Raw genomic sequence first — 14,161 nt, forward strand, 5'->3', positions numbered from 1 at the left:
TTCTTTGTAAAACTTTGCTGATTAGAAACTGCTCTGCTATGTCATTCTAACTTTGACTTATTATTCAACAAAATGGAATCTTTGGGCTATGGTATTTAACCACATTATATCCCCCAACTGTTATAGATTAATAATAACTTAAGTACTTCAGGGGATCTCTTGAACTGTCTTTTAAATATTTCAGCTTCCAAAGCCTATTAATATTAATAGAATGGGCGAACAAGAGATGGAAAATAATATTCACTAAGTTCAAGCCTTGAATGATGAGTTCAGGGTATCAACTAGAAAAATAAAGGAATAGAAAATTACTTCATGACTGTAATTTCTGAATAATATATGCACATACCTGTTTTCTGCTAATTCCTTGTTGAACTTCAGCTCCCAGTTTTGCCAGCTCCAGTAGTTTATCTTCAATGTTGACAGGAACCGTTTTTTTCCTACTAAAATATCTCTGCTTTTCTCTGTTCCCTAAGGTATCGCCTATCCAACATATACTTTTCTCTTCCTCCTCTACGATCTTCAGTTTGCGCACTTCCTCATTTACCCTCTCAATTCTGACCTCTGAAAGAATCAAAGGTTCTTCCACTTTGTCCTTGATAGTCCGAAGCCATTCCAACATCTTCTCACTTTCTTCTGTGAAATCTTCATTCTTTGTGATTGTTTCACTTTCATCCATAAAACATTTTACTTCACACCGTAAAGACTGCAATGATTCCAGCTGCAGCTTAGTTTCCTTAAAGGCATTGGGGTCAAACTTCAGACCAAGGCCTTTAGTTTGTTGGTTACATTCTTCAGCCTGAGAGCTTACACAATCTAGACTTTCAAGCAGTGAGTAAAGACTTGTGATTCTATCCATGGGACCCTGTTCTGTGTCTGACTTAAGTCTAACCAGCTTCTCTTTCACAGACTTAAACTCTGAGTTCAACTTGGTGGATATTTTGTTGTGTTCAACTAGTGGTTTCAAGCAATCCTCTAAGTGTTTAATTTTCTGGTCATTCATCCTTTTCAGTGTGTTATGGAGATTGACCAGCTGCAGTGTCTCTGCAGCTCTGAATTGCTGACCCCAACTGAGAAACCCCTCAGTTTTGCCATGAAGTTCTCTCACAGCGGGGCTTATATGGAATAAACTTCCCTTAATATTTCTGTATTCATTTATTAGGCAAAGGACGAGTTCCTCCTCACTAATACTGATAGTCTGCTTTTCCAGATTGTCAAACTGCTCCTGAAGCTCCTCCAGTGCATTACGAGTGATATCAAAGAAAGTGCTGAACTCTTTTCGCTCTAAGATTACTTGTTGGACTCTGTCCTTTTTCTCTTTGGCTAGAGCTAGGATGGCGTTGTACTGCTGAGGCAAGGCATTGAGCCGCTCATCTAGGTAGCAATGATCAATCTCGTTCAGAGTAGGGAGGATCTCCTGGCCTATTCTTTGGACGATAAGAAGAAGGTTCTCGTACTCTGAAGCTTGTTCTAGGACATTCTGAAAGTTAGATAGTTGTGTTTGCAACTCCGAGCTATCGTCAATGTTGCTGAAATTAATTTCAGGGAAAGTGATGGCATCTGCTCGTCTCAACCAGTGGCAAGTCTTATCCAGGTCGACCTGGAAGTACTTCCTGGAGGTCAAGGCTTTCTCTAAGTCTGTGAGACGCTGGCTTGTCCTCTGGAGAGCAGTTTCAAACACTGCCTGCAGCTTCTCAAGTCTCGCCACAGTTTCTGCTCTCTCTTTGTCAGTGGCATCTCTTTCTATTTCTCGCCCTTGTATCCAGAGAGATGCCAGCTCTCTCTGGTACACTCGCAGACCACACTGGACGCCTCGACAAGCAGCAACCTGTTTGGCTAGGTCATCAGGTAGAAGCGCTATGTGGTCGTCTATCAAAGCCCTCCTCTCCTGTTGCTGTATCCAAGACAGTGCTCTCCCCAGGCCGTGAAGGAACTGTGTCCTCTCTGTGAAGGCCTAGAGACAAAGAATTAAACATTTAATTATTTACAAAGTTTTAACAGCTTGAATATTTTATTATCATTTTACAGTTTACTTGGATCAACCGTTTTCTTGTTTTTACCATACCAACAGCTTTGATGAAACTTAGGTCTTTTAGGAGATAATTAGTTAAAATTCTCCAAAAATCCAGCTGTTTACCTTACTGAGGTACTTCCTTCTTTGGGCCACTCGCGCCCCCAGATTCTCCACTTCCGTCTGGGCTTGTTCAACGAGCTCCTGTAGGAATCTCTTCTCACTCAGCCCCAGTCTGGAAGCCACAGCCTGGGCCTCGCTCACCGCCTGACCCAGCAGCTGCTGACGGGCCTCCAGTTCTACGCACACACTCAGGTGGTCGAACAGGAAACTCTGGGCCAGACCGGGCGGTGGGCTGGTTTTCAGCGCAGAGGTAAAAGCAGGCCGCTGCTCCTCCACCCACTCCCGGGCATCCTTTAGCTGGGTTTCAACTCGGGCAAGATCCTCTAGTGTCTGTGAGGAGTCCTGGATCTTCTGTTGAATCAGGGTTTCAAGCTGAGCCCAGCGCTGCTCCAGATGACCAACCTGGTGAAAGGCAGAACACCGTATAAAACTGGACACAATACTTATATATTAAATGATCACAACTTCCCATCTAAAGAAGTCACTGAAGAACTACAAGAATGAAGCTCCACCTGTTGCTTGATCAGATCCTTGTCTAGCAGGCTGAGTCGGGGCAGGATAGCGAGTCTCTGTTCTCTGAGGTCTTCCAGAGTTGCTTTCTGCTCTTCTAGGTCAATGGAAAGCTTCCTGAGAGCCTCTAGATGCTCACTAGTACTCTCTGTGTCAGCCCTAGGTACACACAGACATGGGTTGGGATATCAGGTCCATATAGTGGTATAGTAATTGTCTTCGCCGAGATAAAGAGAAAGCAAAGATTGTGATACCAGAAGGGAAATATAGTAAATACTGTATATATAGCCATGTCAAAATAAATAAACACATCCACTCGTAAACGAATGGGCAGCATGTTTAAAATTCTACAGAAAAGCTTGATACCTTGCGAGGTAGTCCCATTCTCTGGATACTTGGTGGAAGAGTTCCTCCACAGCAACAACAATCTCCTGGTACTCCCCACTTCGCTGCATGTCCTCCCCCCTCTGAGACTCCAGGTCTTCTGCCCGCTGGCCCAGATCCATCCAGCTTCTCCTCAGTCTCCTTATCTCCTCCAGGGCAGGAGAGACCCGTCCATCTGTCATCTTACCAACGGCGTCATTTAAATGGGATACCTCAGACTGTCTCTCCCTAATCTGCTGAAGAAATTCCTGTGGGAAGATAATGGGTTTTCTAGTCTAGTCAAGTAGTCTAAAAGTTTTCCTCAACCAGGACATATACAATTTTTTTCAACAATACAGCATTGTCCTTCTAAATCATTCATCATCAGCATGTAAACCAAACACAGACCTGTGCCTTGTCCAGCTGGTTCTGTGCAATCTTGGGCTCTAGCTCCGCCGGTCTTCTGATGAGGTTCTGAAGTTGCTGCTCTGTTTCTCTCAGCTGGACCTCCAGATCTGCCTTCTGCTCCTCAATGTCCCTCCAGCTGTCTGCTACCTCCTCACAGAGCAGCATGCGCTCCTCAATCTGGACACAAGAACACAATGGAATCAATTCATGAGAAAGTTTTTTGTCCAACGATATTTCCAAATGAAAGGCTTGTTAAAGCTAACTGACCTGCAGTTTGACCTGCTGGATAGCTGCTCCGGTCCCCATGACCCTCAGCTCAGACAAGTCACATGTTGAGCACACAAGCTGGAGGTAAGTGTTGGCCTGTTCCTGGAGTGCCCGTTCCTGCTTGACCTGTCGAAACAAAGAGTCGGTTAACGGTCCTATGGTTTTATTGACTCATCGTATTATCCCTTCAGGAGAATCTGCAACACAGCATTGCCCGCAATTCAGTCCCCATCCAAAAACATGCAATGAAGTAAACTGTCTATGAGTTTGCTAAATGACATGCCATTTATATGAAAACTATTAACTAAACAATTCATAATTTCATGGGGAAACAACATGTTAAAAAGAAATCAAGGCAAGCAATGCTATACCTGATGTAGCGCCTCCTCCAGGCTGAGAGGAGGATGTGCAGGAGGCTCTGGTTCCTCTGAGACAGAGGTCAACCAGGTCTGGCACTGCAGCAGTGTGTCTTGGAGATTCACATGTCTCTGTAACTCATGGTCCAGACTCTGATACACCTATAAGACACACATAGATATATTTCAGTGCAATACGTATGGAACTAGGCAATGAAAAATTGGAGGGAGAACAAAATGTTTTTTTAAAACAGCAGAGCACAAATATAAAGTGAAAGAAAGCATAAATTCTGTAGGTAAAACCAGCTAGACACATAGCTTTGAAGCCAGTATAGCATGGCCAAACATGAAGAGGCATTACATTCTATGACATGAACAAGTAAGCAGCTATGAAGTGTGGTATTTGACAGGTGTTGAATGTGGAGGCGTCCATGCCTTCCAGGAGAGCGCAAAACAGAAAGGTCTGATTGACAGTGTTAATATGAGAGCCCAAAAGAGGGAAAGAAGGGGGGCATGTATTGGCAGACGGCCCGGTGTATTTGGCGAAGGCTTGAAGGTTGGCATGGTGGCAAGTGGCAGGCAGGATATTAGAGCTGTGTTGTGCTGGGACACAGTTGGCAGCCATCGTAACACTGGAGGCGCAGTTGTAGAGAAGCCAGCAGCGTAGTGGTAAAGTGTGGCTGGATCACACAATGCCAGATTGGATGTGCGAGTGCTGGTAGAGGTGGTGTCTTGGGAGGTGAGCTATGATGACAGAGTAGAGGTTGCCAAAATGACAGAGTGGGCCTGGATTAGAGGGCTCGCCAGAGCTACTGAATAGTGGTGTGTGACCACTTTTGGCTCAGTCATGAAAAAGTGGACTTGACAGGGGATATGCAGAGATTAATATGGGTAGATTGAGTTAGTGAATTTGGCTGGTGGGGTCTGTCGGAGTATGGCTGCTGTTGAGCTCCACTTTGGCAGCCTTAATTGGTCGTGCCCTCTACCCAGGCAGTGAAGGGCTGTCTTGAGAAATGGGTTTACGTGTCAGAATGGGTAAGGATTAAGTGGATGCCTAGGCTGTTGGAATATTAATTAATATTAATAAGTGTGGCTGTGCATGTGTGTGTGGTCACATCCATTGGTGCATAATCAAATGTGCCTGTATCCAATGCACCAATAAGTCCAATATGTCTTACATTATAAATATGTGAGAACCATTTCACTACTTCAAATACAAAATACATCTCCACTTCCCATCCCTCCCTCCCTCTTTCCTCCTCCTCCTCCTCTGCATCCCCTCCCTCCCTCTTTCCTCCTCCTCCTCCTCCTGTGCATCCCCTCCCTCTCTCTTTCCTCCTCCTCCTCCTCCTCCTCTGCATCCCCTCCCTCCCTCTTTCCATCTCCTCCTCCTCACTCACTCTCTGTGCTGTGCTACAGATGGCTGAGTAGCTGTCTCTGGTGCCTTGCTGGTGAGCCTGGACCTGCTGTCTCAGCCTGCTCTGCACACGGTCACTGCAGCCTTGTACCAGGTGGTCGCCTCGCTTCCTTAGGCCTGCCAAGCGATCCTCAAAGCCCGCTATTTCCTCCATGATGGCCTGTGGAGGACAAAGTACCAAAGTAGAATCATGTATGAAAGAGTCTCCAGTGGAGACGTATTACAGAATGAGTCTGTCCACACAGGCGGTCAGAGCAGACTGATAGCAAACAGTGATGTGGTATTATGGTATTACACAGGACTGAAGGGATGAACTTTAAAGACAAAGAACATTTGTGAATGACAGTAGCTCAGTTAATTAGGACCAAAAACAACAACATTGGATGTCAATAGCTGAAGCAAATCGTGAGTAATTTTGCTACAACATGCAGCTACGGAAACAAGTTTTACTAGACATACTAGACATTTTCTTATAACAGCAACAGTTAGCAACAATTATCACAACGATGTCAGTCTGAATATTTTAAGTTTCTGAGTAGGCTCAAGTGAGCACTTTTGCTCTCTAATCAAGGCTCTATCATATGTTACAAACTCTGCAAACAACAGCAAAAAATCCAGAGATGTGATTGTTCACCTTGTGCCTGGACAGCTGTTGAGTGGCTGCCTCCAGGTTGCCACCCACAGTGGGATCAGGAGTCACCATTCTGCTGGACATCTGGAGCAGCCAGCGCTCCACTTCCTGGAGCTCGTTGTGGTAAGCTTCCTGCTCCTTCACCTGGCCTTCCAGATTCTCCACATGGGCCTGGACCGCATAATTCACAAAATGTGAGTATCCACAGGCAAATTATACTGATTAGAAACAGCATATGCAACAAAGTATTAAAACCACCTGTCTGAAGCAGAATCACATGCCCTATATTTATGTTTGCCTAAACTCATCTGCAAAGTCTCCTGCATGGAAAGAGACATTCTTTTTTTCCTCTCTGTGTATCAAAACTAGAGTCATATGAGTACAGGTTCTCACCGCGGCAGTATGACAGAGTTCAGTGTAGTCCCTTTGCATCCTGTTCATTTTGTCTCTGATGGAGGGGTAGTGCACAGAGGCCAGAAGAGCATCTCCTTTCTCCACCACTGACCTGATGGATTCATCATGGGACTGAACCATCTGAAGCACAGCCTGGGGGCACAGTCAACATTTTTAGTTTCATCTTATATTGATTAGAGACCATCTTCAACAATGGGAGTTTGTTAGGTGGAGTTACTATTGTCGTATTAGATCATTGATTCAAATTAAAGGATAACACAAGTGTTTTTAACAATTTTTAGCTAATTTACTACCAATGGTTTCAACTATACTGTCAATTTCCCAAAGCGCACATCGCAAAAAAAAGCAATGGTGTACGCAGGAAAATGCTCTGCAGTTATGGAAAGCATGACCAATTTTGGAGTTAATGGATTAAGGCAAGCAAGGACACTCATGTGGTCCATTAAGCTAATAATATTCAGTAAGATCTTGCTGCCATTTGGACCCACCAGCGCAAATGTACAAAATACAGTTTGTTTGAGGAATGACATAGTTGCTGCTATACCTTATATTTAGCCAACAGTGCTCTCCGTTGGTACAGTTCAGCCTTGGGCTCCAGAGGGGATTTGAGCAAAGCCCTGGTCTCCACCAGCCACTGGGCCTGAGCCTTATATCGGTCTTGAAACTCCTTAGCTAGCAGTAATGCTCGCTGTAGAAAGCTGTGCTCCTTCCTCAGCCCGCCTGCGAGCTCCTCAAGCTGGGCAAGACGAGCCTCTACCTCCCCTCCTAAAATCTCAGCTCTAGCCTCGTCCAGGAAGCCTGCTGCCCGCTCGGCCCGCTCCCTGAGGGATTTCAGGAAACAGTGACCGCGTTGGAGCTCAGACTGGAGAGTCTAGGGGAAAGAGAAAGCAGAAATACAACTCAGCAAAGCTGCTGCTACAGTTTTATCACCATTGCTTTATACGCAATGACCTGCAACCACGGCATTTTACACACTGCTCAGTTAAAGAAAAAAAAACTGCTTCTCTGTTCTGAATCTACCAAAATTGTAGGAGGGAATCTTTCTATCATAGTTTTTATTGACTTTGAGGTTATCGTTCAAACATAGTATCAATGATTTCTTTGTCCTTCACCTCCACTGCTGCCTCAGTCACCCAGACCAGCCTGGCATTGTGTTTGAGACGCTTTGAACCCATCAGGTAGGCTGACACCTGCATGGCGAGATGTGGAGAAGACTTGGAAGTCATGTTGTGGTGAAACCACAGTGAATAATATGAAAGGAGGACCCAATTATATGGACCCTTAACAGGCAGCAGTAGCTGCGGGGGGTTTCCAGGGCAACCACAACACACCACACACGGACCTACACTCGATGGGACGCCATCTAGCTTTCATCATCAGTCTATTATTGCTTGAGTAGAGAGAAGCTTCACACGGCAACAACCCCAGACCTCCAGCTACTGCTGCTGATAACGTAATATAACAAGACCTGTGTCTGAACGTGCACGTTCATGTTTGCTGCTTAATACGGAGCGTCCGTCGTGATCATCATTCCAGTCACCGATGCTCCTACCTCAGGACCCTTATTGGTGACAGTCAATATATCTCAATTACATACAATTCTGTGTGGTTGGCCATGTGAGATAAAACAAGGAAGTCCGCAGTAATTGCCATGTGCAGTAGATTTTGTGATGTATGACTCATTACCTCCACTTCATATTAAAACATCTGCTGCCTTTGCACACCTGGCATCGAGTCAGGTTGTCCACATGTTGAATCAAACTTACAAGATTAGCATTTCATTACCAGTTTTCCTGGAATTGGTCCAAATTGTGTATTTTATATTCAAGACCGTCTGAGGAGCCATCCAAACCTCTGAATGATCTTGAATCACTACTTGCACTACTCTGACTACGCTGTTGTCTTTAATGTCTTTTTTATATTGATCTTGTTTATTGTATATAATATGTATATATGTACGACGAGAGCAATGTGTAACCAGAGTCAAATACCATGTATATGTGTAGACCAGTGGTTCTTAACCTGGGTTCGATCCAACCCCAGGGATTCGGTGAGTCACCCTCAGAGGTTCGGCAGGGGTCAAGACACACAGTATAGTCCGGTTCACACTAGCAATGTCGGGCCGCAACCCACAATTTTTCTTCTTTTCGTCACATTGATTTGCAGTAAATATTAATTGAGTTATGTTTTTGTGTGAAATTCATGTTTTGTTGATTTTGTTCTTTGAACATAGTGATTTTGTGTGCAACTGATGTATGGTTCATTTTGTGCACTAACAAAATATATACCTATGTTTTGAAGAAATCATATTTTATTTTTCCAATTACGAAGGGTTCGGTGAATGCACTGAAAAAATTCTCATATTTAGTTCAGCATGTAATTGTTCCAGCAAGGACAAAATAATATTTCAGTGATCTTACACACTGAAAGAAAGCTGGAGACCTCATTGAGTTGTTCTAATACTATGATACAGTAGACATTTCAGCCTAGTGAGCATTATATATGAGGTCCTGAACATAGTGTGCTCTTTAAGCTGTAGCTGTCTTGTATCATGTCAGCCCCAATTATCTATGTCAAGTGTCTTGTGCACCCGGTGTCAATGATGAACACTGGTTTCACTCATTCTGCATCAGTTCTCAGGCTTCATTATCTACTATAATACATCTGTGTCACTGACAACCATGTTCATAAGTTACATGTTTTACTAACACAAGTGAGACATTAATAAGGTGAGACCCTGTGAGCAGCAGTTAGCTCTGCTCGCTCTGCTTTGAATTTATGGGCTGCAGACAACTGCAGCACAGAAGCTTCATATTGTATTCTGTACAGGCAGAAATCTTGGGGAAAAATGCCCTTTAACATTTATGAAATGCCAGTGAAATAAAAAAATATGGCAGAGGGAGGAGGGGCTTAATTAGGAGCAGGAGATACCAGTTTATTTTTTTGCATTATTTTTGCATTTTGTCCTGTATTCACTTTTTTGAAGGACCAGCGAACGGACGATTCTTATGAGCACTCAGGGGGACAAACTACTGAATAAACTATTTTTTTAAATATATATAACTAAATGGAAACATGAAGATACACTGGATGGGGGAGTAGGGAAAAGTGTAAAATGTGAGGAATTGTCTTATTTAAATTACAAGAAACTACGAAAATTCCCTAGTTCAGGGGGAAATATATGCCTTCTGAAATGCATTTGTCTCACAGTGGTACATTATCACAATACTTTAATTTCAGAGCTCTTAATGAAGTTTACTACACCTTACTAGATAACTGGGGGCAACACTCCTACTGTATAACTCCTGCTTTTACAGTTACAACTCAGAATCAAATGAAGTCTACATCCAACTAATGGCCCTTGATACAGCTATTGACTACTGGTCTTTGTGTCAATGCATAATCATCGCAGCTCGCTGAAAAGCCCTGTAGCTCTAACTATGGGAGAATGAGTAAGTGATGGAGCACTGGCGTATTATCTGCAGTGCTGGAAGAACTCATGTGGTGACAGCATGTCTTCAGTCCCGATGCAGAGACAGAGCATCGATCCCAGACAGGGATTACTGCAAAGCCCACACCAGATGATGTATTGTGAATGTGTGTGTGTGTGTGTGTGTGTGTGTGTGTGTGTGTGTGTGTGTGTGTGTGTGTGTGTGTGTGTGTGTGTGGGGGTGGGTGTGGGTGTGTGTGTGTGTGTGTGTGTGTGAGGAAGACAAAGAGAGATGTGTGATGTAGTGATACGTAAAGAAAGAGTGGGAAAATGTGTGAAACCACAGAGGAATCACGGATTCGAAAGTTTACTGCAGCTTGTTAGTACTTTGGAAGGGATCTTGTGATATGAAGCGAGTGAAAGAGGAGAGAAATGTGTGTGTGTGTGTGTGTGTGTGTGTGTGAGATGTGAAGCGGTAAGGGCACTGCATCAATTACAGTGTCTGTGCCAGCAGGCTCCTGACACCGGCGCTTCTTCATCCTCTACTTCACAGTGGGAGGTCTCTCCCTGCTACCACGCTTCCTCTAAAGCGGCACCCACTTTGTCTTCATAAAGAGCGGATCGATACACACATACTCATCTGATCCTCTCAATATGAACTATACCAAGCAAACAGTGTTGCCGTTGAGATTTTATTTTGATTGCGGTCTTTACATGTTTGAGCAGGACTGCGTTCCTCCAATGTCCATTTGACAAAAAAGGACTTTTTTTGCTGGCTTGGATATTGGACTCATATGAGTTTGTGCTCAAATTCTCCACTACAAACAGGAGGTTTGCTAACTCATCAGTTTTCCATAGTAATAACGTCTGAGCTGATTTATTGCAACCTGTTCATGGAGGTGTAGTGCTACACTGTACCTTGTATCTAAATGCCTTACTGACAAAATGAGATTCAGAGCTGTGGCTGTGAAATCATGTAAGCACATAAGTACAACACAGATTTGGGTAAATAAATCTATACCTCTAGTTTTTTCATCTTCTTCTCCATGGCGACTCGGTCAAGAGGTTCAGAAGTGTCAGTTAACACTGTGAAGCTCTTCTGAGTGGAGCCGAACCAGTCGGTGAAGGACGTGCAAAGATTCTCAGCCTCTTCGATGCTCTTCAGCTCCTCCTGAAGCTGCTTCATGGTGTCCTGAAAAATGATTGGATGTTACGTTATTATTGTACAGATCGCTTCAAAATTCCTATACCCTTAAAAAACATTAAGCTCATCACAAGTTTTTGTGTTTGAGGACCAATTGACTATAAATAAAATGTGTAATAAACACCAAATTTCAAGCTGGGTTTTGTCCACGTGGCTGTGCATCACAAGACTGAATACCTACAGTATAATGAATGACATGTAATAGAATGTTATTATTGGCTCAATAGATTCACTCTTTTTTTGTTTACCTTGGCAATAAACTAGGTGCCCGTGCTACCCTCCCACATTTACAATATATTAAATCATTTTAACATAAAGGTGATTAACACTCACTTTAACAACTGCTGCCTTTTTGTTGTTTTTATAGTTAGAATTGTTGTAAAGACTCTTCAGACTGTATCTCTTTTTTTTAAGCTATGCGATGTGCCTCAGCTGTCTTACCTTGGCCACTAAGGACCAAAAGCTCTCTGATCAACCATCAAAACAGAAAATATCTCCCCCCATTCATCTGCAGAATGTCAATAGCTTCACTAGAAGGTGGAGAGGGGTTTTTATGTTTTTGACGCATTATCCACTTGACTGAGATTTTGAGTCAATAGCACCATGAGGATGGAGAGTGTTCCTTGCAGGTTTGACACATTATTCACTCAACGTTCAAATCCTGTGGTGTTGCGAGAAGCTCCAATTAGCAGATATTGCTGAGTGCACACCTTTTCCGACTAGACGGAGGTAACAGCTTCCCACCTCAAGCCCATATGGCCCCCACTTCACACAGTATAATTACAGGCATCTTTGGTATGAGCGGGATGTCATGTACGTACCGGCATGACTGTAAGTATATGCATACTTTAGTCAATTTTGAGAGAGGAAGGAAGGGGTGTGGGTATAGAACAAAGTGAGGGGGAGACACGCACACACAAACTCAGATGTGTTTCTGAAGGTGTAAAAATCAATGTAGTGCAGGCAAAGCTTTTCCACTCCGGGTGCCAAGTGTGAGATTGCCTTCTGTAGCGTTTAATTACGGCCTTAGCCACAGACCAGAGGAGCCCCATTGATTTTCCTTTAGCCCCCCCCAGAGGAGCAGTCAAATAGAGAGGAGTATACAAAGCAACACAGGCCGGGCTCATAGGCTTCACTCTCAAAGCAACTTCAATGGGGTGTTACAGAAACAAAGTCCAAACTCTCAATGGAGCAATTTCCATGGTGAGAGATAAGCACGTGTGAGAAGCCCACTGTGGGCAGAGGTCCCAATGGCAATACACACAGCGTCAAATTTTCTTTATCTACCATTGAGACAGTATAGCACAAAAGGGATTAAACCAATACCCAGTAAATTAAGGCCTTATGTTTTGCTATTCTTAACTCATAATGACAAGTAGGTACCTTCCAGCTAAATCTTCTGGTGGACAAGACATTAGGTATTGTATGTGTTCCTGCCAGCATAGGCTCTTTAACCCCGTCATTCATTCACATTTAAGATATTCTTCATCATCTGTGAAACTCAACAACGTAAAGATATGATATATGAATCATTGAACAGCAGACAATAGAGAGTGCCTAACCTGTATGTTGAGCAGCAGGGAATGGTAGCGTGCAGTGAGCTGGGTGGCAGTAACGCTGACACGACTACTGATGTAGGTTTCCTCCAGAACCTGTTGGGCCAAAGAGGAAAGGCCATCGACTTCTCCCTGCCGTGCAAGCACTGCCTCAAGACACCCCTGTTCAGAAGGGACACAGAGAAATGTATAATTAGCAACATGCTAGAAAAATACAGTCTAAAATATTCATGATTTAATTGTAATTTTTCTATTAATAAATAGACAAACAGGGGTGAAAGGAGAAAGAAGAAATAGCTGATGCCATCACAAACAAGTTATGGGGCCAATGAGTCTGTCTTTCGTGTGTGTGTGTGTGTGTGTGTGTGTGTGTGTGTGTGTGTGTGTGTGTGCGTGTGTATCCCTTTAAATGCAGGGATGGAAACCACTGTGAATGTCTGACATTCTGACACTGGCAGGAAACCTGCTCCAAAGGGAGGTGATCCCGTCGGGAAATATTCAGCTCCCTGCTGTTTTCTGTCAAATACATGTTGTGAGTGGAGTGTACACGTCGGATTTATTGTAGAACAAGGCCCTGGGATGCATAAGACACAATCTTATTATTGGCTTTGATATTATTGTGGCTGAGTTTTGATTTGTTTAAATTAAAAAGCTCTTTCAAAGGATTAAAGTAGCTCTTTGTTACTAAGAGTTTAAAATTAGTACTCTTCTGTTGTCCAAAATATTGAATTAAAGTAACTGTGTTGTCTACAGTATAACCAGGTGTTTGCTGACTGAATATATGTGTTACTGTATGTGCATACCAGGGACAGAGAAAAGGATATTTGCTGAAAATATTACAGGAGGGGATAATGAATAAAGAAATAAGAAATAATTCAGAGTGCCAGATGCTAATGTAATAATGTGCTGTCTTCCTTATGATATTTAAATCAATGACACTTGAATAAAATCCCATATCTTCTGTGGACTTTGTCTGACCTTGAGTTTCTTCAGCTGAGTCTCCTTGGTGCCTCTGTCTGACCGCCGATGACTTCTGATGTTTGCCACCTTCTCCATCTCCTCCAGCCACTGGGCCAGGCTCAGGAACCTTTGGCCCATCTGACTCAGCCTGGTCAGCGTGGAGCTCAGCTGGGTCTGAGTCTCGTCCAGACGGCCCTGGTAGGCCCTCCACTCCTGCTGAGCAGTGTCCAGCACTCTGTCCTCAATCTGAGGTATACCCCAGGGGATTACTCTCTCTCTGCTGGTCAGCACAGAGGAGAGCAAAGACTGACCATTTGAGCAGCCTTCCTGCAGGACCTGTGTGGGAAATAAAAGGGGAAGAACAAAGAAGCTATGTGACTGAAGAGTTTAGAAGTAGTTCAGATTCCTAAGTCCAGCCTTGATCCAGACTGGGAAGTCAGTTGTGTGTATGTGTGAAGGCTGGTAGCAGGAACCCTCTCTGTTTATGACATTGACATTATGCAAAACACTCCTC

General features: G+C 43.6%; 1 protein-coding gene across 1 annotated transcript in view; it reads right to left on the reverse strand.

The window, feature by feature from the left end:
- The window catches only part of syne1a (spectrin repeat containing, nuclear envelope 1a), a gene marked incomplete at its 5' end in the record, with an annotated part of 117,191 nt that overhangs the window by 47,810 nt on the left and 55,220 nt on the right, over positions 1-14,161 (reverse strand). The window contains 14 exons of the mRNA XM_079216184.1: positions 347-1,951; positions 2,135-2,533; positions 2,644-2,800; positions 3,008-3,273; positions 3,413-3,589; positions 3,680-3,805; positions 4,051-4,197; positions 5,436-5,612; positions 6,087-6,254; positions 6,477-6,629; positions 7,042-7,368; positions 10,949-11,119; positions 12,694-12,849; positions 13,666-13,983. Coding sequence (XP_079072310.1) covers positions 347-1,951; positions 2,135-2,533; positions 2,644-2,800; positions 3,008-3,273; positions 3,413-3,589; positions 3,680-3,805; positions 4,051-4,197; positions 5,436-5,612; positions 6,087-6,254; positions 6,477-6,629; positions 7,042-7,368; positions 10,949-11,119; positions 12,694-12,849; positions 13,666-13,983 — 4,347 coding nt within the window. The remainder of the gene's footprint in view (positions 1-346; positions 1,952-2,134; positions 2,534-2,643; positions 2,801-3,007; positions 3,274-3,412; positions 3,590-3,679; positions 3,806-4,050; positions 4,198-5,435; positions 5,613-6,086; positions 6,255-6,476; positions 6,630-7,041; positions 7,369-10,948; positions 11,120-12,693; positions 12,850-13,665; positions 13,984-14,161) is intronic.

Source organism: Taurulus bubalis (genome assembly GCF_910589615.1).
Source record: "Taurulus bubalis genome assembly, chromosome: 3".
NCBI lineage: Eukaryota > Metazoa > Chordata > Actinopteri > Perciformes > Cottidae > Taurulus > Taurulus bubalis.